We start from the raw sequence: 19848 nt of genomic DNA, 5'->3' as shown, positions 1-19848 counted from the left end.
GTGGGCAGGCTCAGGGGCAGGAAGCTCCTGGAGGCCAAGCTGGGGAGGGCTTTGGGACACTTGGCAGGGGCTCACCGAGTCAGCACTGCCACTAACTAGCAGCATGACATCTTGATGTGGACGCCTCAGTTCCTCACGTGAGCAGTGGGGCTCGCAGCAAAACCAGTTACACCTGCCGCGGAAGGCACCCTTGGGGACCAGGCGGGCTGGCTGACTGTCCTCACAGTTGCTGCTATTTCTACTGAGCCCGATCACAGACACACTCTCCACCGGCCCAAGGAGAAAGTGGCTGGGCAAGGAGACGGGGTGGTCCAGGAGGGAGGCTGGGGCAACCGTGGGACACCCAGGCCTCCCCTCCCCACACCCAGGCACTGGCAGGACCTGGGCTACCTCATCATCTATGTGACGGGCCGGCCTGACATGCAGAAGCAGCGGGTGGTGGCGTGGCTGGCCCAGCACAACTTCCCCCACGGCGTGGTGTCCTTCTGCGATGGCCTGGTGCACGACCCACTGCGGCACAAGGCCAACTTCCTGAAGCTGCTCATCTCCGAGGTGGGTCCCAGGTGCGAGGGATCAGGGGAGGGGCGGGGGCGGGAGGACCGTGCCCGTGCCCACGCCAGTCTCACCCACAGCTGCACCTGCGCGTGCACGCGGCCTATGGCTCCACCAAGGACGTGGCGGTCTACAGCTCCATCAGCCTGTCCCCCATGCAGATCTACATCGTGGGCCGGCCCACCAAGAAGCTGCAGCAGCAGTGCCAGGTGAGCAGGAGAGTCGCAGCGGGGCGGGCGGGCGGGCCCGAGAGCCGGCCCATGACAGCCCTCCCCTCCCTGCCCTCCCCTGCAGTTCATCACGGACGGCTACGCGGCTCACCTGGCCCAGCTCAAGTACAACCACCGGGCGCGGCCGGCCCGCAACGCGGCCACCCGCATGGCGCTGCGAAAAGGCAGCTTCGGCCTGCCGGGCCAGGGCGACTTCCTGCGCTCCCGGAACCACCTGCTCCGCACCATCTCCGCCCAGCCCAGCGGGCCCGGCCACCGGCATGATCGGACACAGAGCCAGGTGGATGGCGAACAGCGGGGACAACGCAGCATGAGCGTAGCAGCAGGCTGCTGGGGCCGCACCATGGCCGGCCGGCCTGAGCCAGGGGCAGCCACGGGCCCCAAGTAGGACACCGTGAGTGGGGCGCTGTGGACTCCATGGTGCTAGGCCAGGGCGGCCAGCCCCGCCAGGAGGCCTGGCCTGGGCACACGATGTCGGCTGGAGACAAGCTTGTCCCAGGGCCTGGCGGAGGACATAGGCCGTGCCACACAGCCCTCCCAGCCCTGCCTCGTGTCCTAGGGTCTGAGGGGTTCCAGCTTGCAGGAAGACCTGTCCCAGGATGACAGAGGGACCAGAACTCCCCACGTGGACTGGCCCAGAAGGCACTCCTAGACATTTGCCCTGCATTGACCTCCCAACATCCCGATGCCAGGCCTGGGCCCGGGCCCAGCCCGCCACCTCCCATCCACTAGCTCACCCTGACCCCCAGGTCCCCTTCCACTTGGTAGCAGCTCCAACGGGGGACAGCCTGCTTCTTGTTAACTCGAGTTACTCAACTGTTCAACCTCACTGGTTTTGCACTGATTTTTGAGAGCGGAGATCCATTACCATCTCCTGTGGCTACAGACATGCATGAAAAGCCAACATTCGCTGATCTGGGACCTATTGCCACACAGAAGGCTCCAGGGCGGCAAACCCTCGTGCAAGGAGAGAAAGGCCATATCTTAATTTCTGCAGCTCCGCCTGGCCCGCCAGCGCTGTGACAGCCCCGGACCCCTGCCTACCTGTCCACTTGCCCCACCTGGAACCCAGTTCGGCGGCGAGGCTGGTGAGGCCCAGAGCCGGCTCCCGAGGAGCCACGCCTCGGGCTCCTGGGCCTGCCCGGGCCCACCCTCTTCTTCCACTCCTCGCCTGCCATCAGTCAAGGCCACGTGCCTCGGCTCTCCTGCGTTTCTACACCTTTCTACTTCTCCAATCTGATTTCTATGAGGTTTTTTTAAATGAGCAATCCTTGGCTGCTTCCTTTTCTTAACTCTTTCAGTACCAAGCGCAGCCCCTCCACATGAAAACACCCAGCACTGTGACGGAGTCCAGCCTGGTTCTGGGTCCCGGGGCCCTGCCCCCCTGCCCACGCAGAGGGGCATGGGGTCCCTGCCTCACCTGACCCCCATTAATTCCACTGAATTTCTACTCTGGGGTGAGTGGGGCACACACTTAGGTTTTTTTAATGCCAATTCCGTTTTGATGCCAAATCTAAGAAGCCACAACTTGCTTCGTTAGCTTAAGGGCAGGCAGCCACGACGCCATTCCCCACCTGGTAAGGACCACGCTGTCCTGCACGCTGGGTCCGACATCAACCCTCCCTCCCCAGAACCAACCACGATCTCAGCTGTGGCGCTCGGCTCCGGGTGGCCCTTCTGCTGCTCCTCCACCTTCTCCGAAAGGCGGGGGAGCTGCCTGGCCAGGTTCCGACTCTGAGAAGCTGCTGCCAACCTGGATACGGGCCTCAGGGCCTCATGGGCTGGGATGGGGAGGCACACAGATTGATGTTAACATTCTCCCGTGTGTAGATATGTACAGCCAAAGGGTCGTGTAAATGTTCTGCAAAGTGGGTCTATACAGAATGAAAGCTATTTATTTTGTGCAGAGAAAAATTTCTGGAGGGATAGGACCTTCAGGGTTTGTTCATATTTAAGATGTAGCTTTTTGTTTTTGTTTCAGGCGTTATGTATAAAGCAACGATTATTTTATGGACCAAGTTTTAATATAAGTGTTGCAATGGAAGTGCAATACCTGATCCCCCTCCGCTCCCCAGCGGGAAACCGCTCGGCCCGGCGAGGGGCCCCTGTGGCCAGTGCCTCCTCCTCTGTCGGTCCCACGTCACCCCATCTCGCCTACCGCCTCGGCGACCAGCCATCCGGAGAAGCACCTGAAGAGTCTCGGGCCCGCCTGCAATAAAGGCTGGGAGGCCTCCTGGCCCGGGGAGGCCGTGTGGGCAGTGGGCTCGGCCTCTCCCAGCGGGCGGCTCCCCCAAGCTCCGCACTCCCCGCCCACCTGCCCAGCTGCCAGCCATGCCAAGGACCACAGCAATAGTCCCCTGGGCCTCTCCCAGCGGCCCTTAGCCATAGATGGTGAGATGGGCAGCCCACCCTCCCCGTTGACGTCTCTCTTCTATATCCAGGTCTGCTTCCTGCCTCCCTTAAGATTCCTTTTGGCACATTCTCTTCTTAAGGAAGCACCAGTTTTTCAGAAACTAAGAGAGGGAGGGCAGAGTCCTTTAAAAATACCAAAAATGTTTACAGCGTTGGGTGCTGAGCTGCAGGGCTCAGGCCTGACCAGTCGTAACCAAAGGGTGAGGCAGGCCTTGCTGACTGCCACCCCCACCCCAGGCCTGTTAGAGTAGAAGCCTTAGTCCCACTCCCAACCCCAACCCCAAGACTGAGCCTCAGCCTACCACCCCATATCCAACCACCTGCCTTCTCTTTGATTTCTAAAGAGGGATTCAGCAGAGACCCCACCCCCAACTTTCCCAGCTCGGTCTGAGCTGCCCACCCACCCACCCCGTCGCAGTCTTCACGTCTCGTCGCAGTCTTCACGTCTCGGCCCCCTCCTGTCTCTCTGTCTGGGCCATGTGTGAGCAGTGTCCTGACTCACCCCATCCGCCCTTGCTACCCCTGCACCTTCGGGCCTGAGTGTGCTCTGTATACAGTGTCATTGTCTGTTACACCAATTAAAGAAGCAGGAAGGCTTCCTTCTGGGTCTCTTTACTGCACCAGCAACCACAGAACACCAGCTGGGGATGGGGGCCTAGGACGGGCACAGCCTGTCCTGGAGCTAAAGCTGTGGCGGTGAGAGGCTGTCTTTCCCAATAAACAATGCCCACTACACTCGCCATAATACAGATATACAAGCCTTACCCTGCCCTGGGCCTCCTTCCAGCCCCTTCCCAGACACGAACTCCGTTCATCCTCACAGCAACCCAGTGAGGTGGATGTTGAAAGCCTCTCTGCTTTACCGAGAGCACAGCTAGTAATCTGAAGCAGGCCTCCCACCCCGGCCACCTGCCCCAGCACCAGCACTCTGAACAGCTGTCATCTGCAGGATAAAGGGCACAGACAGCAGTCTCCCCCCAAGTGTGAGGGGATCAGGCTTAAGAGCCCAGTCTGGGTTTGGGATGCAGCTGGGGGTGAGGGTCAGGGTCTGGTCTGGGCGGGCTGATCTGGGGATGAGCAAGGCAAAGGTGGCCAGTGTGGCCTGTGCTCACAACCACCAGGGTACACCCCGCCTTTCCCCCAAAACTCCTGGAGCCCTTGTTTTACCTCTGGAAGCTGGGCAGCAACCCTCTCTCCCTTCAGCACAAAAAAACAACATAACAAAGTTTCCAACCAGGGAACATTTAATATTAGGGAAGTTATGCTCTTTCAGGAGATGGGGGAGCCGATGAGGCCAGTGACCCTGTCCTCCACCCCCTGCATCTGAGAGGAGGCTGGGCCAAAGGCCAGTCCACAGGAGGAAAGGCAAACACCCACTGGGCTTCCTGCTGCCCACCCCGAAGCCAGCCTCCAGGCCATGCCACCAACACTTAGCCAGCAGCGCCCTCAGGGTAGCAGCCCGGCTCGCATCTGGAAGGCCAGGCCATCCCCTCGGGTGGCTTGCTAGAGAAGAAAGTGCACAGAAGGGGACACATCAGAAACAGAGCTGGGCGTGGACCCCGGGGAAAGGGGTGACACCAACCTTGTTGATCTCTCTGTGCCGTTCCTTCGTCACGATTTCCTCTAAGACCTCGCCATCTCCCTTAATGAGCCTGGGGGAGGAGGGGAGAGGAGGCTGAACCTCTAATGCCCAAGCAAAGAGATGCAAGGCCTCAGGTCCCCACTCCCTTGAGCAGGCAGAACCTAGGCGCCCCCACTCCTCCCTCTCTCCCACCCTTGGGACAGTGATAAAGGCAGCTGGGTAGGCTCTGCCTCCAGACCAGCCAATTGTCTCTTTGAAGACACTGCTCAAGGCCCTTCCACCCCTGTGACTGCTTGCTCTGGGCAATAAAGAAGAGCCTAACAGGTCCCATAAATGAGTCACGACTTTTCTCTGGTCTCAGGCATCAGCCCTCCTCCTGAGCGTATAGAGCATGTGGGGCTGAGCTTTGCCAAGACCCCCCACCTGGTGCGTCCTGTCTCTGGGTCCACCACCTTGCGGATGATGCTCTGCCGAGCATCCCACTCCTCCTTGGTCATGGGCTTCATGGCCTGGATGCGGGACTTCTGTTCATCCGTCAGGACTGCAAGGGGAGATGGCAGGGAGTTGGCGTTTGGGTCTCGAGGAGGGGACCCTTCCCCTCCTGCCTGCCGGGCGGCAGAGTACCTGGGCCATCCTCTTCCTCCTCAGCCGATCTGTGCCACTGGTCCAGCGAGGGTCCCGGCAGAGCCTCACCCTGCTGCAGCTTTGCCTTCTCCTTAGTTTTCTTCTTCAGTTTCTTCTTCCTTTTCTTCTTCTTCTTCTTCCTCTTCTTGTCCTTGTGCTTCCCCCGCTTCTTCCGGCCACCACTGGAGGAAGAGGAGGAGGACGAAGAGGAAGAAGAGCTAGAAGAACTGGAAGAAGAGGAGGAGGAGCTGGATCGTGGTCTCCTCCGGGCCTTGTGCTTGCTTCTCTCTGTGATGCAGGGAGAAGGTGAGGCTGGAAGGCCAGGAGGGGAAGAAGTATACCTTTATCCCCTTGCTCTGGCCTGTGGCAGGCTTAGAGAGACTATGGAGGGGGAGGGGTGAGACCCTCCAGGCAGAGCCTTCCAGACCGGGGATCAGCAGTCTGTAAAGGCACTTTCCGGGCCTCACCCAGTCACTATCTGACCAGGAGCAGGGCAGCCAGCCCCCAGATCTCAGCTCCAGCTGCACAGAAAGCATCGTTACGTGCTCCCTTCAATTCATACACAATGCGCTGGCCCAGCCTCTGGAATCTGAGTGTCTTTCAATCCAGACATCCAGGTCCTGCGCTCTGCACTCTTCTATTGCTCACTGTGATTTTCCCCACAGCCACCCCGGGAAGCCCGCCCAGCTGCCTGCAGCTTCCTCGGTAAAGTTCCCACACCCCTTTCCCATTCCCTCCGATCCTCACCCTCCGCCCCGGAGGAGGTGTTGCCGGTCTTGTGGTCTTGGGATCTAGAAGCCGAGCAGCTCCTCGGAGCGTCCTTACTGCTCTTCTTCCTTCTCTTTTCCGACCCTCGGCCCCGGGACCGGCTTCGGCTCTTGGAGCGCTTGCGAGAGCTGACGTGAGCCATAGCGCCACAGGCTGGAGACGGGGAGACACGCTCAAACTGGGGCTCACAGAGCCGACCCCAGACTGGGCTCCGAGGGCGGCTCTTCTCGGGGCCTGGCTCTCAGGGTCCCAGTGCCCATCACCACCGGGGGCAGGGATGAGGGAATCTGCGGCCACCGCACGATCCTCCCCGACCCCGGGGACCCCAGACCCTGCGCCGACTCCCGGAGCCTCGGCCCCTTTAAGGGCCCGCCCCCGCCCAGCCGTTCCACGCCTGCGCACGGCCGCTCCACGCCTGGGCGCTCCGGCGCCTTGGGCGGTGCCGCGGTCCTCAGTTACCAGGTGGGTCCCGAATCCCTCCCCGCGCGCTCCTACCCTCCACCCCCGTGCCCTCCGCGGCCTCGCCGCCCTAGGGAAGGTCCCCGCAGCTGCTCCGTCCCCTCCTCAACCGCCCATCTGTCGGGACCGTCGGACCGCACCACGCCTTCGCGTGAGGAAGCGGCAGCGAGGAGACTTCCGGCCGGGGCAGTGCTCCGGTAGGTTGTCCGGCTGGGAAGCGAGGCGCTGCTGCCTTTAGTTCTGAAGCCCCGGGTTCCGTTTCCAGGGCAGCCCAAGAAACGGAGACTGGCTCGGCGATCTCCCAAAGAGGGAAGCTGGGGGGTGCGAGGCAATTCATGCTCCCCGGCCTCTGCCGCGGCCCTGCCTTCGTCTCCGACCGCCATTCCTCCCTGAGTTGCCTGCCGACCCCAGCAGCCTGTGAGACCCCTGGTCATCTCCGCGTCCCCACCTAGTGATAGGGCCAGGGCGGGACCCCTGTGAGGGAGTGCCCCGCAGGCCTGTGCCCGGAGTGGGCAGCCGAGGCTCTGCTGCTGATCTCTCCAGTGTGGAACCGGGCCTGGTGTTCCAGATTCCCCCCCGCCCCCAGGGAAGCCAGAACTCAAGATTTCAATACGGAAACCCCTGGTTTGCAAATGTACAACCCAAACCCGACACAGCTGCACTCCTCACCCAATTTGGGGCTGCCCACTTGCCAGTTTTTCAGTAATAATGACAGCAAACACAGAGGGCTGCTGTAAAGCACTTTACGAACGTTAACTAATTTGATTCTCAAAACAGCTTTAGGAGATAGGTTCTTTCCAGGGGAGGAAACCAAGGCATAAAGAGGTCACGTGGCTGCCCCACAGTCCCACCACTGGAAGCGGCAGAATCAGAATTTGAACCCAGAGTCTGGCTCCAGAGTCCCTGCTCTTAACCCCACTAGAAGTTGCTGTTGGTGGCTCACCTGAATCCCCTTTATAGACAGACGGGCTCCACCCCAGCTGTGGTGTCCGCTGCTAATTCACACCGGTACTCTTCTCTGGAAGGTTCCCTTGGCCACTGGGAGCCACCCTGCCCTGGAGCTGGATGTCTGGGCAGTTACTGCCACCTCCCCACCCAACCCAGCCACACCCTGTAGCCAATTGACGTAGGGGGCAGAGGGCTAGATTCACGCTCCAGACGGCTCCTCGGGATTGGGTTGAGGCTGGAGGCTCTTTGAAACCACACCTTGGCCCAGCTCCTTCCCGCCCTGTGCTTCCCTCACACCCTTCCCCTGAAGGTATTGCCCCAGAATCCCCGTCTCAGGCTCTGGCTCTAACAAACCTGACCCAAGCCAGCCTGTCTGCTGAAAGAATGACGCAGAAGCTTGTGTGTCCTTCTGAACCAAGAAGTGCCTGCGGGCTGCAGGGAGTTTATTCCTGTCCCACCCACCCCAAGGAGGCAGAGCCCTCGCCTGCCATGCTACCCCCCCCCCCGACGGGCCCAGCCTGGCTCAAGTCAGTGCGCACACATCCACCGTGGAGGGCTCCTCGCGGGTGAAGCCGTCGCCGAAGCCCTCGTCGTCCACCAGGTCGGGTTTGCGGCAGCACATGGGGCACAGGCGGTTGCGCACAGCGGAGGCCCGGAGCCAGACGACCAGGTTCCAGCGCTCACCCGTGTCCAGGGGCCGGGCCCCGTGCAGCTGGCCGCCCCGGTGCAGGATGCCCTGGCCCACCACGTGCTGCACCTCCAGGGGCCTGGCCAGGGCTGAAGGTGCCTGCAGAAAGGGAGGCTCAGGCCTGGGCACCCCTGGCTGCCCCAGGCCCTGCAACGTGGGTCACACACACTCACCTGGAAGAGGCCCCCAAAGTACAGGGCGCCCCCCGTGAAGGCCTTGCCAAGGGCCACGTTGAGGGTAAGCTCAGCGTTATCATAGTGGCAGCCTAGCTCACGGTCCTGGTCCGGCGCGTATTTGACCACGAAGGCACGGTGGCTGTCAAGCCAGCCCCCACCACAGTCTGGGTACAGCAGGGCCATCAGTGGCTGCAGGAAGCGCTCCCGCAGGGGTGTCACCAGCGGCTCATCCAGGCCTAGCTCGTGCAGCAGCACCTGGGAGGGGGACCCCGGGGGTCAGCAGGGAAACTAACAGGGCCTCACCCTGGGTACCTGAGGGAGTCTCTTACCAAGTGTTATTTGCAGATACCAGCTTCATAATAATCCTACCATGACCTCATTTTACAGACGGGAAGACTAAGACCCCAACAGGACCCAACAGTTCTTCTCCAGCACCACAGTACGTACCCCCAGACCCCGATGGCCCTGCCTCACCCACCCCATAATTGTTCATGGTGTTGGGTCTTCCCTTGGGCATGTCTGACTGCTCGAAGTGCTCCAGCTCCTCCAGCAAGGCCTGGCAAAACGGCACTGTGAACACTGGCAGCCGGTAGATACGCTTTTCCCCTGCAAAGGGAGGGACAGTGTTGGCTGGGAGCTCCAGTGGGGGTCTGCCTCCTTGTGAGTGTGAGCCTGGGCATGCCTTGTCACTTCCCTCGGCCTCAGTTCCCTCACCTGTACAGTAGGGGTAGCACGGGTACTCACCTCAGGGCTGCTGTGACCACTAAGGACATACTGTGTGGGCAGCAGGGAAGCCTTTCCTGGGCCCCCTCATTTGTCCCTGGAGCCTCTCATCCTGCTTCTACAGGTGCCCACAGGTCTAGACTCAGATGTGAGTTCTGATGAGGCCCAGAGATGGGAAGGCACCCAACAGGCCAGTGAGGGAACCATGCGGGGATCAGAGAGCCAGCCTCGGGCTTTTCTGCATGGCCCCCCATGAGCCACCAACATTTGCACCCCAACTGAAGTGCCTCTTGGAGCCTCTGTTCCCCACCCGGGAAGGCTGGGGGGGGCTGCTCCTTCTTGCCGGGCCCTGTTAGGGAGAAGCCAGGCCAGAACGGACACACAGACACTTCTTGGCAGATGCACCAACGCCCTGGGGTGCAGGGTTCGTGCAGCCCCCACATGTTCAGCCAACTCACAGCCCAGCCCCACCCAGACAACCTTCACACAGTCTCCACTGCTGGGGAGTGGGCGGCAACAAAGAAGGGTCTCTCCAGGCTAGGAGGGACGGTTTCATCCACATTCCACCCTGTGCCTCACAAGAGAGCACCGGCTCCATAAAGGGGGCAACACCGTACACCTGTCTCCCCTTGGTACCCCTAGACCTAGGAGTACGTAACCGTGAGACAAGGAGACCTTTCCTGAGCACTGTGTACCCAGGCCGCTCGGCACGTTACCTCACTTCATCACACTTTAGGAGATGGGTATTACTAGTGCTCCCATTTCACAGATGATGACACTGAGGCAAGGGGCTTAAGGAATTTGGAAGGGCTGGTACTTCTTGTGGGTTTAGCCACTGGGAGATCCCAGCAGGAGATCCAAAGGCAGGAGCGATGGGGCACTTCTGAGCTTGGTGTGGCTTTGTGGCTCAGCCCCTCTCCCACAACTCCAGGTCGTGGCAGGTTCAAGAAACTACACTCTTGCCCACTTCTTCAGGTCAAGGGATAGGAACTCTCTGCTCCCCACCCTGCTGTTAGCCCTGGGCTGGGGGGTTTGGGGTGGGTCCTTCACCGTCACGCTCACCTGTCTTAGTTGTCCCTTTGTTAAGTTCTTCAGTCTCCCCCATTTGAGTGTGCCAGCTGGCTCACACCTGACACAGGGGTTGAGTGAGTGTGTGCTGGGCAAGTGAATAAGTGAATACAGATGCCCTGCTCCTGGCAGATCAGTCCCACCAGCCCTTCTGGCTCCTGCTGGTTTGGATTTTGGAGGCAGACATGGTGAAGGGACCCCAGTCTTCCACCCTCTAGTCCTAGTCCTACTAGGTGATGGGGCCAAGACCTCACCAGACACCGTCTCCAGCCGCTGGAGAAGGCCTTCAAGGTCTGCACCCGGCGATGTGCTGTACTCAGCTGCGGCCAGAAACTCGGGGGCCAGAGCCTCATCCTGGGGGGCAGAACACACCAGCTGTGGGGCAGAGAGCCCCCAGGCCTGAATGCCTCCACCTCCTTCCAGTAACCTGCCCCTGCCGGGTACCTGCAGCGTGTTGTAGACGTCAGGCCGCGCTGGGTGGTAGGAGCTCGAAATGAGGGCTTTCCTGGCAGCCGACTCCTGCCCCAGCCGCCGCCGTCGCTCCACCTCCTGCTCGAGCTGGGTGGCACAGGGCCTGGTTACCGAGCTGGGTGGCACAGGGCCTGGTTACCAAGACGGGGCTTCCCACAGCCCCCAGATCATGGCACAGAGGAGGAAACAGGCTCAGGAAGGCCAGAGCAGGGCCTGGGTTGAAAGCCAAGTCTCCCTACACATCTGATTCTATCAGGATAAACTGCAGGTGCCAAGCTATTAGCTGAAGGCCTCTCCTTCTGGAAGGGGCCCGTCCCACTCTGGGTTGCACCATTCACAGCCTGGCTGGGATGGGAACCCCTCGACATGCTCAACCAGCCGGGCCACTGAGGAACAAAAATGGAATCCCAGCCAAGTCTTGTGTTCCAGAAGCTGCAGAGGGCTCACCTAGGAAGTTTCCCCTTCCTCACCCCCAGGTGAGGAGGGAGATAGAAGATGCCAGCAGCCCTGGCACCAGCCAGAGGGGGGTGGGTGAAGAGATAGAGGCCAGAGCCTGTCCGCCCTGGGTGGGATCTCAACTCCACCTGCTGTGAAACCTTGGGAAGTGTCTCAAGAGGGAGTGAGGCAGACAACTTGGTGTTTTCCACTTTCTCTTTTTTGGTGCCAGGCCCCAGGTGCTACAGTTGGCCGGGGGGGGGGCACAGGAAGAGGGAAAGGGGAGGCCTAAGGCTGGGGGGACTCCTCAAACTGCTGGCACCAATCTAAAGACGAAGGGCTAGGCGGGTGTGGAGGGGGCAGTGGAGGGTGGGGAGTGTTACCTCTCCTAACAGCTGCTGGAAGTCCTTGGGGCTGACACACCCTCGGCTGCGCAGGATCTGAGAGCAGAAAGTCCAGTGAGCAAGTCACTTAACAGCTCTGGGCCTCAGTTTCCCCTCGTTGAGATGGAGACAGAGCCCCGACCTGACGGGGTCATTGTGAGGATGAAATTCGATAAGCACGCTAACCAGCTGCTGTTAGTAACCGCGCTGCGAGCGTCCCCGAACCAGGCAGCACTTTACATTTACGTTTATTCATTCATCCCTTACGACGCTCTCACTAAGGAGATGCTACTATCCCCATTTAAGGTGACAAAACCGAGGCACCCAGAAATCGTCCTTCTTGCTGTCAGATCGGAGCACCGAGGCCAAGCGAACGGCCTGCCCGCCCATTTCTCCGCAGAGCCAGGGAGGCCACTCACCGGCCCGTAGTCCCGGCGCAGCTGCTGCTCGCCCCGGAAGCGCAAGTGGATGCCGTAGCGCGCCACGTACAAGTTCTCCGAGCAGAAGCAGGCGCAGCGGCAGAAGCGCCGCGGGGCCCCAGCAGTCGCCATGGTGAAGAGGCCCGCGCCGCCTCGCAGGCTTCCGTAGGAGCACTTCCGGCGCGCCCCCAGGGGCCGGTATGGAACCAGCGGCAAGGGTCCGTTCTAAGTTCCCAAGTGCAGAAGAAAACGCAGACTCCGGTCCAGAAAACGGTCTGCAGTGGACAAAGATGCTCCCGGGCTGGGGTGGGGCGGACGGCCTAGGCTGAGAGCGCGTGGTCTTTTCGTTCCGCCTCACAGCCTCCCCATCCACGAGACGGGGACTAATCGCCCCACTTTACAGATAGGCAGACTGAGTCACAGCTTCACAAGCCGGAGACAAGTTGGGACTTATAACCCCTAAGGCCTTTTGCTTAAACACCGCCTCCCTTTTCTGCTCGGAGCTTTTGAAGAGGCAGCCAACGCCAGGAGGACAGAGGAGCTCTGGGGTCCGATCTCCCAACTATCAACTGGCCAGTTCTGTGTTTCTGAGCATGGGTTTAGCATTCTTCCCGGGTCCCCGTCCGGCAGTCCTCGAGCCTCCGCCGCGGTCTGGGTATTCGCCGCCGAGTGCCCCGGGCAGTGTCCACGCGGGAACGCTCCGTCCGGCTGATTTCCGGTGGCTGGGCTGAAGGATTCGGGTGTGGGCGGGGGACGGGGTGTGATCTGTTGGCGGCCACACCCCGCACGGCGCGGTCCAAGTTCTGCACATCCGCAGTGTGAGATGAGTATGTTTCTTTTAGAGCGTGCACCCCCTACCGCAGGGAGACCCGTCGTAGCTCCTACGTCCCTTGCCTCGGAGACCCCCACCTTGGTCCGCCATGCACCCCGCAGGCCCAGGTCTGCAAAGCCCCGGGAGGACCTTGGACGGCAACTCTGTTGCTAAGATGGGAGAACTGAGGCTCGGAGCAGGGGATGAAGTCGCATTCCTTGCCCTAGAGTTCCGTCCCTGGCTCAGCGTGGTGCGAAGATGGGGGTGGGGAGGAAGACTGGGGCCTCAAGACTCCAGCTCTTAGCCCGGATACACCCCGTTCCTCCATACAGCAAACCTTTGAGCGAGGTACTATTACGTCACCCACGTTACAGATGGGGAAACGGAGGCTCAGAGAGGGACAGCGACCTGCCCCCGGGTTCACCACAACAGGGGTTTTCTGAGTGGTTGGATTATGAGGGATTTCGGATTTTCTGTGTTTGTTCGCCTTTATATTCTCAATGCTTTCCCCCCGCCCCGGGTGGATGCACAGGTTTACATTCACACGCGCAGTGAGACACATACACATTCAAACACACCCTTACGTGCTCACGCACATTCACACACCATCACAAGTGTGCTGATACCATTGACTCACACCCACTCATACACAACACTTCACATACAGACACAGCCGCACGCTCATTCACACACCCAACACACTCATGCACACCCTCGTGCACCTATCACCCACGCTCACACATCCAACACAGTCCCTGGTTCCTCCCAGCTCTGTGGCAATTGGGCCCCGAGGCCTGCCTCTTGCTCCTACCAAAGCCCCAGGGCCCCAGAGGCAGATGGGAGAGCTTCACATCCTGTGCCATCATGAGAGGCCGTCCTCTTCAGCTGTCTCCACCAGCGTGTCTGGGGGTCCGGGGCTCCTGCCAGCACCTTGAGGGGCTGGGAGAAGGCTTCTGCTCTCAGGGCAAAACCTACACCAATAGCCTGATTGTTTTTCACAGTGGCTGGCCAGGGGGACCAAGACCATCCTGAGTGTGGGAGGTTTGCATTGAGTGTGTGGAAGTGTGTTTTGAGTGACAGATAAGCTCCCTGCCCTTCTGAAGCTCAGCCAAGGTGGAGAGACAAGAGTGAGGAAGGAAACAAATACATGATCAAGTTATTTTCATTCATTCGTAAGTGCTGGGAAGACAAGTTAGGTGATGGGATGGTGAGTGCCTGGAAGTGGCCGCTTTAGACTGGATGGCCAGAGAAAGGCTCCCAAAGAGTGACATTTCAGTCGAGCTCCAACCGCTGCAGCAAGATCTGGCCGGAAAGGGTTCTAGGCAGGGGAATTAAAAGTGCAAAGCCCCTGCAGCAGAATGAGCTTGCAGTGCTTGAAGAACAGCAAGGCATACAAGAGGGCAAGTCCCAGGGTGGTATTCAGGCCCAATCACTGGGCTTAGGAGACCACTGTTAACATTTCGGATTTTACTCTACATGTGAAGGGAAGCTGCCTAATCCTTACAACAAACCACATGAGGTAGGAATTATCCCCATTTTACAGAGGTGGAAAATGAAGGTCAGAGGGATTGAATGGCCCACCCAAGGTCACATAGCTTACAAGTAGTAGAATCTGGAATGGAACTGGAGTCTGTTCCATCCGTTGGTTCCCCTTCCCCTCTTCAGGCAATAAATCTAGGTTACTGGGCCACAGGGATCCTGGGACCCAGCCCAAGCCTCCTGAAGGTACCAGGCGTCCCCAAGGGGGAGAATAACCCTCAGGGGCCTCTTCCCCCTCAAGGACCCAGCTCCCCAGCCCAGAGCTGTGTGGTGTGAGAAGGTGTTTAAACTTTCATGGGTGTCTTGATTGCTCAGCGATAGTGAAGGGCCCTGCTCTCCCAGGAAAGGATCCATTTCCCCAGTTCTGTGTGCCTTACCTCCTAACTGTCTTCCTCCCCGAGAAGCCTGGGGCAGGCCTGGCACGTGCATCCTCCCCCCGGTGCACACGGTTAGATTTCTCCCTTTGCGGCAGTTTGCAAGGTGAGCACGTTCTGCTTATCAGTTTAGACCGGCTGTCCCGGTGGTCCCCCTTCTCCTTGGAAGCAGTGTCTCCACCCCTACCCCACCACAGCCTGGGCTCGATCACCAAACGGAACAGCAGCAAGAATATTAATAGTAAGTACTGGATCGATGTGCCCTCACCAGCACTAGGTGTGGTTTTGGTGTGTGTGTGTGTGTGTGGTTTTGGTTTTTTTTTTTTTGTTTTTTTTTTTTTTTTTTTTGTAATCTCTACACGCAGTGTGGGGCTCACACTCACAACCTCGAGACCCAAGAGTCGCATGCTCCACCAACCGAGCCAGCCAGGCAGCTCCCCTGCGTACAGTATTAGTAAACCTACTTTACAGATGAGGCTCGGTGAAGTACAGGGGCTTGTCTCGGGTCATAAACCTAGTAAGTGGCAGGACCAGAATTACAGCACCCATCTTTCTGTCTGATTGCAGTGTATTTGTGTGGGGTAGTGTGTATGTCCGTACATGTACCTTTATATAAGCATGTTGCACATTTGTATATTTCTATATATGTATCTGTACACATTCTTTTGAATCTCTATAGAGCACACTGTAAAAAAGGGCACATCTCAGGTGCACAGTCGGTGAATCTTTACAAACTAGACACACCCATGTAACCAGCATCCAGATCCCCAAACAGAACATTCCAGCCCCCACCGTTTCCCTGCTCCGCTGGCCACTACCCACCTCCCAAGGCTGATCACCTACCCTGACTTCTAAGAGCCAAGATTAGTCTTGCCTGTTGTTGATTTTGATACAAATAAAATCATATACTACGAGCTGTTTTGTATACTGCTGCTTTCAGCATTCTGTTGGTGAGATTCACGGCTGTTGTGGGTAGTGGCAGCTCATGCTTTTTCGTGGCTGCCTGGTACTCCACTGGGTGGCCACTCCCTCCACTGAGCCACTGTGCAGCTGAAGGACACTTGTATTGTTTCCAGTTTGGAGATGTCATGAATGAAGTTGCTAGGAACACCGTGATTTATCTGTTGCAGTAAAATATACATAAAACTTACCACCTTAACCATTTTTAAAATAGACTTTACTTTTTTTTAAGATTTTATTTATTTGATAGGGAGATGGAATGAGCACAGGCACGGGGAGCAGCAGGCAGAGGGAGAAGCAGGGTTCCCCACTGAGCAAGGAGTCCAATGTGGGGCTCAATCCCAGGACCCTGGGATCATGACCTGAACTGATGGCAGACGCTTAACTGACTCAGCCACCCAGGCACCCTGAGACTTTACTGTTTAGAATAGTTTTAAGTTCACAGCAAAATTGAGTGGAAAGTACAGAGATTGACCATATGCCCCATTCCCCTCCCCCCACTATCAACATCCCTCACCAAAGTGGTACATTTGTTACCATCCAATCCTTCACATGGACACAACATTATTACCCAGAGTCCATGGTTTACACTAGGGTTCACTCTTGGAGTTGTACATTCTGTGGTTTTTGACAATGTAGAATGACACATACCTACCGTCATGCTCTCAAACAGAATAGTTTCACTGCCCTCAAAATTCTCTGCGCCCTGCCTATTCATCCCTCCACCTCCCAACCCCTGGCAACCACTGATCTTTTTACTGCTTTCATGGTTTTGTCTTTTCCAGATGTCATATAATTGGTATCATCATATAGCCTTTTTGGACTGGCTTCTTTACTCAGTAACAGGCGTTTATGTTTCTTCCATGTCTTTTAGTGGCTTGATAACTGAATAATACTATGTTGTCTGGATGGACCACAGTTGATCCATCCATCCCCCTACTGAAGGACATCTTGCTTGCTTCCAAGTTTTGGCAATTATAAATAAAGCTGCTATAAACATCCACTTGCAGGCTTTTATGTGGACATCAATTACTCACTTGGGTAAATACCTAGGGGTGTGATTGCTGAATCATGTAAGAATATGTTTAGTTTCATAAGAAACCACCAAACCCTTCAAAAGTAACTGTACTACTTGCATCTCTACCAGCAGTGAATGAGAGTTCCCGTTGCTCCACATCTTCACCAGCATTTGGTGTTGTCGGTGTTTTGGATTTTAGCAATTCTATTAGGTAGGTAATGGTATCACGTTGTTGTTGTTTTTTTTAAGATTTTATTTATTTATTTGACAGAGATAGAGACAGCCAGCGAGAGAGGGAACACAAGCAGGGGGAGTGGGAGAGGAAGAAGCAGGCTCATAGCAGAGGAGCCTGATGTGGGGCTCGATCCCACAACGCCGGGATCACGCCCTGAGCCGAAGGCAGACGCTTAACCGCTGTGCCACCCAGGCGCCCCGGTATCACGTTGTTTTAATTTGCAATTTCCTAATGACATGACGTTGAGCGTCATTTCATATGTTTATTCGTCATCTGTATACCTTATCTGGTGAGGTGTCTGTTCAGGTCTTTGGCCTCTTTTTAAAATTGGGTGGTTTAGGTTTTTTTATTGTCGCGTTTTAAGTGTTTTTTATATATTTTGGATAACAGACCTTCATCAGATAAATTTTTTGCAAATATTTTCTCGCAGTCTGTGGTTTGTCTTCTCATTCTCTTGACTGTATCTTTGCAGAGCAGAAGTTTCTAATTGTCAGGAAGTTTAGCTCATCAATTCTTTCATGAATCGTGCCTTTGATGTTGCACCCCAAAAATCATCTTCAGAGCCAAGAAAAATCCAGATTTTTTCCTATCTTCTAAGAGTTTTATAGTTTTGCATTTAACATTAAGTCTGTGGTCCATTTTGAGTTAATTTTTGTTAAAGGTGTAAGGTCCAAGTCTAAGCTTTTTTTTTTTTTCATGTAGATGTCCAGTTGTTCCAACATCATTTGTTGAAAAGATCGTTCTGTTGTACTGCCTTTGCTCCTTTGTCAAAGATCAGTTGGCTATATTTATAGGGGCCTATTTCTGGACACTCTGTACTGTTCCATTGATCCATGCGCCTATTCTTTCATGAAAACCACACTGTCTTGATTACTGTAGCTTTATAGTAAGTCTTGAAGTCGGGCAGTGTCAGTCCTCCGACATTGTTTCTCTCCTTCTATCCTGCGTCGGCTGTTTCCACACAGCAAAAATGACAGAGCCTGGATCTGGACCCAGCTCTGAGTCACTCTGACTTTTGGATAGCCCATCCACGATACTTTCCTCACATACAATCATATTTTTGCTTTTGTTTTTGCACAAACATTAACATACTCCAACTTTATTCTGTCCCTTGTTTTTACTCAATCCATTTAGGAGGTCATTCCATACCTTTATATAACTTCTGTATACAGACACGTGCATACATACATTGTTTTTTTCCCCTGCCACAGGGTGTTCTGTTGAGCCCCACTCTGTAATGATTTGGCCAGTTCCCCATGGAAGGGTATGTTGGACATTTTCAGACTTTTGCTACTACAGTAGCAGACTGGGATCTTTGCTCCCCTCTACCAGTCTTATCTATAGAAAAAATTCCTACTGGCAAAAAAATAAAATTATATATATATATATATATATATATATATATCTATATACATATATATATATATATATGCTTTTAAAAATCTGAACTTTGCCACATTCTCCTTGAAGGAGGCTGTCCCATGTGAGTGGCAGAGGCTGTTTTAAATTCAGAGTGCTTTAAGCCTTTGACTGAAGGATGGAGAGGTGAGGGGATGTGTTACCCCACTTGCCACCCCCTCTGGGCCTTGACCTATACTTTCCAGGCTCTTGGTTCAGGCCACACCCTTTGCCTAGAAGCCTGCTCACCTTGCACCTTTCCCAGAGAGCCCTTCCCAGAGTAGCCAAGCATCACTTTCCATGGCCACACCCAGTTTTATTCCTTTATGGCACTTACCACTAAATGAAATTATCTTATGTATTTACCTATTGATTTCCTGTCTCCCCTACTCTGCAAAGGATGGGTGTTTTCCTTTTTTCACACTCAGCCATATTCCTACCCAGCACCTAGCAATCACTCGGTGTGTGTTGCTGTTTCCCCCCCTCTCCCAATCCCTACCATCCTGCTAGATTTGTCTCTCTAAAATGTATTCCATCCCAACAATTGTAATTGATTTATTTATCATATCGCCTAACTCCCTCCAGCAGGGCAGGGATTCCGTTTCTTCATTGTTGCATCTCAACAGCTTAGAATGGCACACGGCACATAGTAGGTGCTGCACAAATGTTTGTTGGAAGAAAGAGACAGAACGACAAAGAGGGAGAAAGGAAGGAAGGAGGAAGGGAGGAAATGAAGGAGGAAGGAAGGAAGGAAGGAAGGAAGGAAGGAAGGAAGGAAGGAAGGAAGGAAAAGAAAGAAAGAAAGATCATAACCTCCATCCTCATGGGCCGGCAGGTTGTCCCTCCAGAGGAAAAGACCCATTAAAGAGCTGGCGCCCCCACCAGGTCAGGCCATTTCCGTCGGCTCAGATTGGGCCTGGGGCGAGCACAGAGCTGACCTGCGCCCCTGACGACCCTGGCCCTCTGCGCCCCCTCCCCACGGTTCACCTGGTGCCAGGTAAGGTAACAGGTAAGAGCGCGGCTCCCGGGACCCCCGAACAGGTCGTTCTCAGGCCAGGGTGCCAAGCCGGACACAGGCTGGGGGCGTCTGGGTCCCCCTGCCTCGGAGGTGGACTAGGCATCACCATTGAAGGTGGCAGCCTTCTGGGAGCCTTCTCGCCCCCGCCTCTGTCCCCAGGCGCCCTCAGCTGCAGGTCCCAGCTCCCCCATCGCTGCAGCAGCATCCTTTCCACGCCCGCAGGGCCAATGTTGCTTTTTTTTTTTTTTTAACTCCTCACGCGCCGCTGCCTCTTGGAAAATGGTGGGGGTGCCTTTTGGGGAGGATCCTGGGATGGCTGTTCTCCCCCCAGGAACGGACTGGTGCGACTTCCCACGGCTCCCCACGTTCTACAGAGGCGCCTGCCCCCGGATCCTGAGCACCCTGGCTGTGGCAGAAGCCTGGGGGACCCGACCTGGGCCTGCGGATCTTGGCAAACGTTCCCCCTCAGTCTCCCCAGCTGGTCAGTGGGCCGAGGTTCCACATGCATCCACCCTGGCAGTAGGCCTGTGGGTTTCCAGGGTCTCCTCCCTTATCTC

The 19848-nt window shown here is 56.3% G+C and overlaps 3 protein-coding genes and 1 long non-coding RNA gene across 7 annotated transcripts in view; 2 read left to right on the top strand and 2 right to left on the bottom strand.

Moving 5' to 3' along the window:
- Positions 1 to 3793, top strand: part of PITPNM2 (phosphatidylinositol transfer protein membrane associated 2) — a 106126-nt gene extending 102333 nt beyond the window's left edge. The window contains exons 25-26 of the mRNA XM_040619997.1: positions 714 to 761; positions 847 to 3793. Coding sequence (XP_040475931.1) covers positions 714 to 761; positions 847 to 1170 — 372 coding nt within the window. The 3' untranslated portion in view covers positions 1171 to 3793. The remainder of the gene's footprint in view (positions 1 to 713; positions 762 to 846) is intronic.
- A 627-nt stretch (positions 3794 to 4420) lies between these two features.
- ARL6IP4 (ADP ribosylation factor like GTPase 6 interacting protein 4) lies at positions 4421 to 6823 on the bottom strand. 2 transcript variants are annotated; one of them, XM_008688822.2, is made up of 6 exons: positions 6664 to 6823; positions 6148 to 6321; positions 5401 to 5712; positions 5200 to 5317; positions 4777 to 4846; positions 4421 to 4697 (listed from the first exon to the last, which is right to left on the bottom strand). In XM_008688822.2, the coding sequence occupies exons 2-6, from the start codon at positions 6308 to 6310 to the stop codon at positions 4641 to 4643; spliced, it is 720 nt and encodes a 239-aa protein (XP_008687044.1). In that variant the 5' UTR covers positions 6311 to 6321; positions 6664 to 6823; the 3' UTR covers positions 4421 to 4640. The 2 variants fall into 2 exon arrangements, with proteins under 2 accessions (XP_008687044.1, XP_040475933.1); XM_040619999.1 differs by having other exon boundaries at positions 5401 to 5688.
- LOC121100028 lies at positions 6328 to 11963 on the top strand. Its single transcript, XR_005831771.1, has 3 exons — positions 6328 to 6630; positions 8827 to 8878; positions 11826 to 11963. It is a non-coding gene; the product is annotated as an uncharacterized LOC121100028 (long non-coding RNA).
- On the bottom strand, positions 7982 to 12074 carry OGFOD2 (2-oxoglutarate and iron dependent oxygenase domain containing 2). Of its 3 annotated transcripts, none has more exons than XM_008688823.2 (7): positions 11939 to 12074; positions 11520 to 11576; positions 10675 to 10788; positions 10485 to 10584; positions 8918 to 9045; positions 8437 to 8694; positions 7982 to 8362 (listed from the first exon to the last, which is right to left on the bottom strand). In XM_008688823.2, exons 1-7 carry the CDS (start codon positions 12068 to 12070, stop codon positions 8099 to 8101), a joined length of 1053 nt encoding a protein of 350 aa, XP_008687045.1. In that variant the 5' UTR covers positions 12071 to 12074; the 3' UTR covers positions 7982 to 8098. The 3 variants fall into 3 exon arrangements, with proteins under 3 accessions (XP_008687045.1, XP_008687046.1, XP_040475932.1); XM_008688824.2 differs by having other exon boundaries at positions 11844 to 11953; XM_040619998.1 differs by lacking the exons at positions 10485 to 10584; positions 10675 to 10788.
- Positions 12075 to 19848: the final 7774 nt, after the last annotated feature.

The sequence above is a fragment of the Ursus maritimus genome, unplaced genomic scaffold (genome assembly GCF_017311325.1).
Source record: "Ursus maritimus isolate PB19 unplaced genomic scaffold, ASM1731132v1 scaffold_33, whole genome shotgun sequence".
Classification (NCBI taxonomy): domain Eukaryota; kingdom Metazoa; phylum Chordata; class Mammalia; order Carnivora; family Ursidae; genus Ursus; species Ursus maritimus.
The sequence above is the reverse complement of the archived record's forward strand: the minus strand, read 5'-3'. Positions and strand labels throughout refer to the sequence as shown.

Coding starts and splice junctions, on each gene's coding strand:
- OGFOD2 (XM_008688823.2), bottom strand. CDS start 12,070: ATGGCGACTGCTGGGGCCCCGCGGCGCTTCTGCCGCTGCGCCTGCTTC. Junction 10,789..11,519: donor TCCAGCAGCTGTTAGGAGAG/GTAACACTCCCC, acceptor TGTGCCACCCAG/CTCGAGCAGGAGGTGGAGCG. Junction 9,046..10,484: donor GCGGCTGGAGACGGTGTCTG/GTGAGGTCTTGG, acceptor CTCCCTTTGCAG/GGGAAAAGCGTATCTACCGG.
- ARL6IP4 (XM_008688822.2), bottom strand. CDS start 6,310: ATGGCTCACGTCAGCTCTCGCAAGCGCTCCAAGAGCCGAAGCCGGTCC. Junction 5,713..6,147: donor CACCTCCTCCGGGGCGGAGG/GTGAGGATCGGA, acceptor CTGGCCTTCCAG/CCTCACCTTCTCCCTGCATC. Junction 4,847..5,199: donor CCAGAGACAGGACGCACCAG/GTGGGGGGTCTT, acceptor CTCCTCCCCCAG/GCTCATTAAGGGAGATGGCG.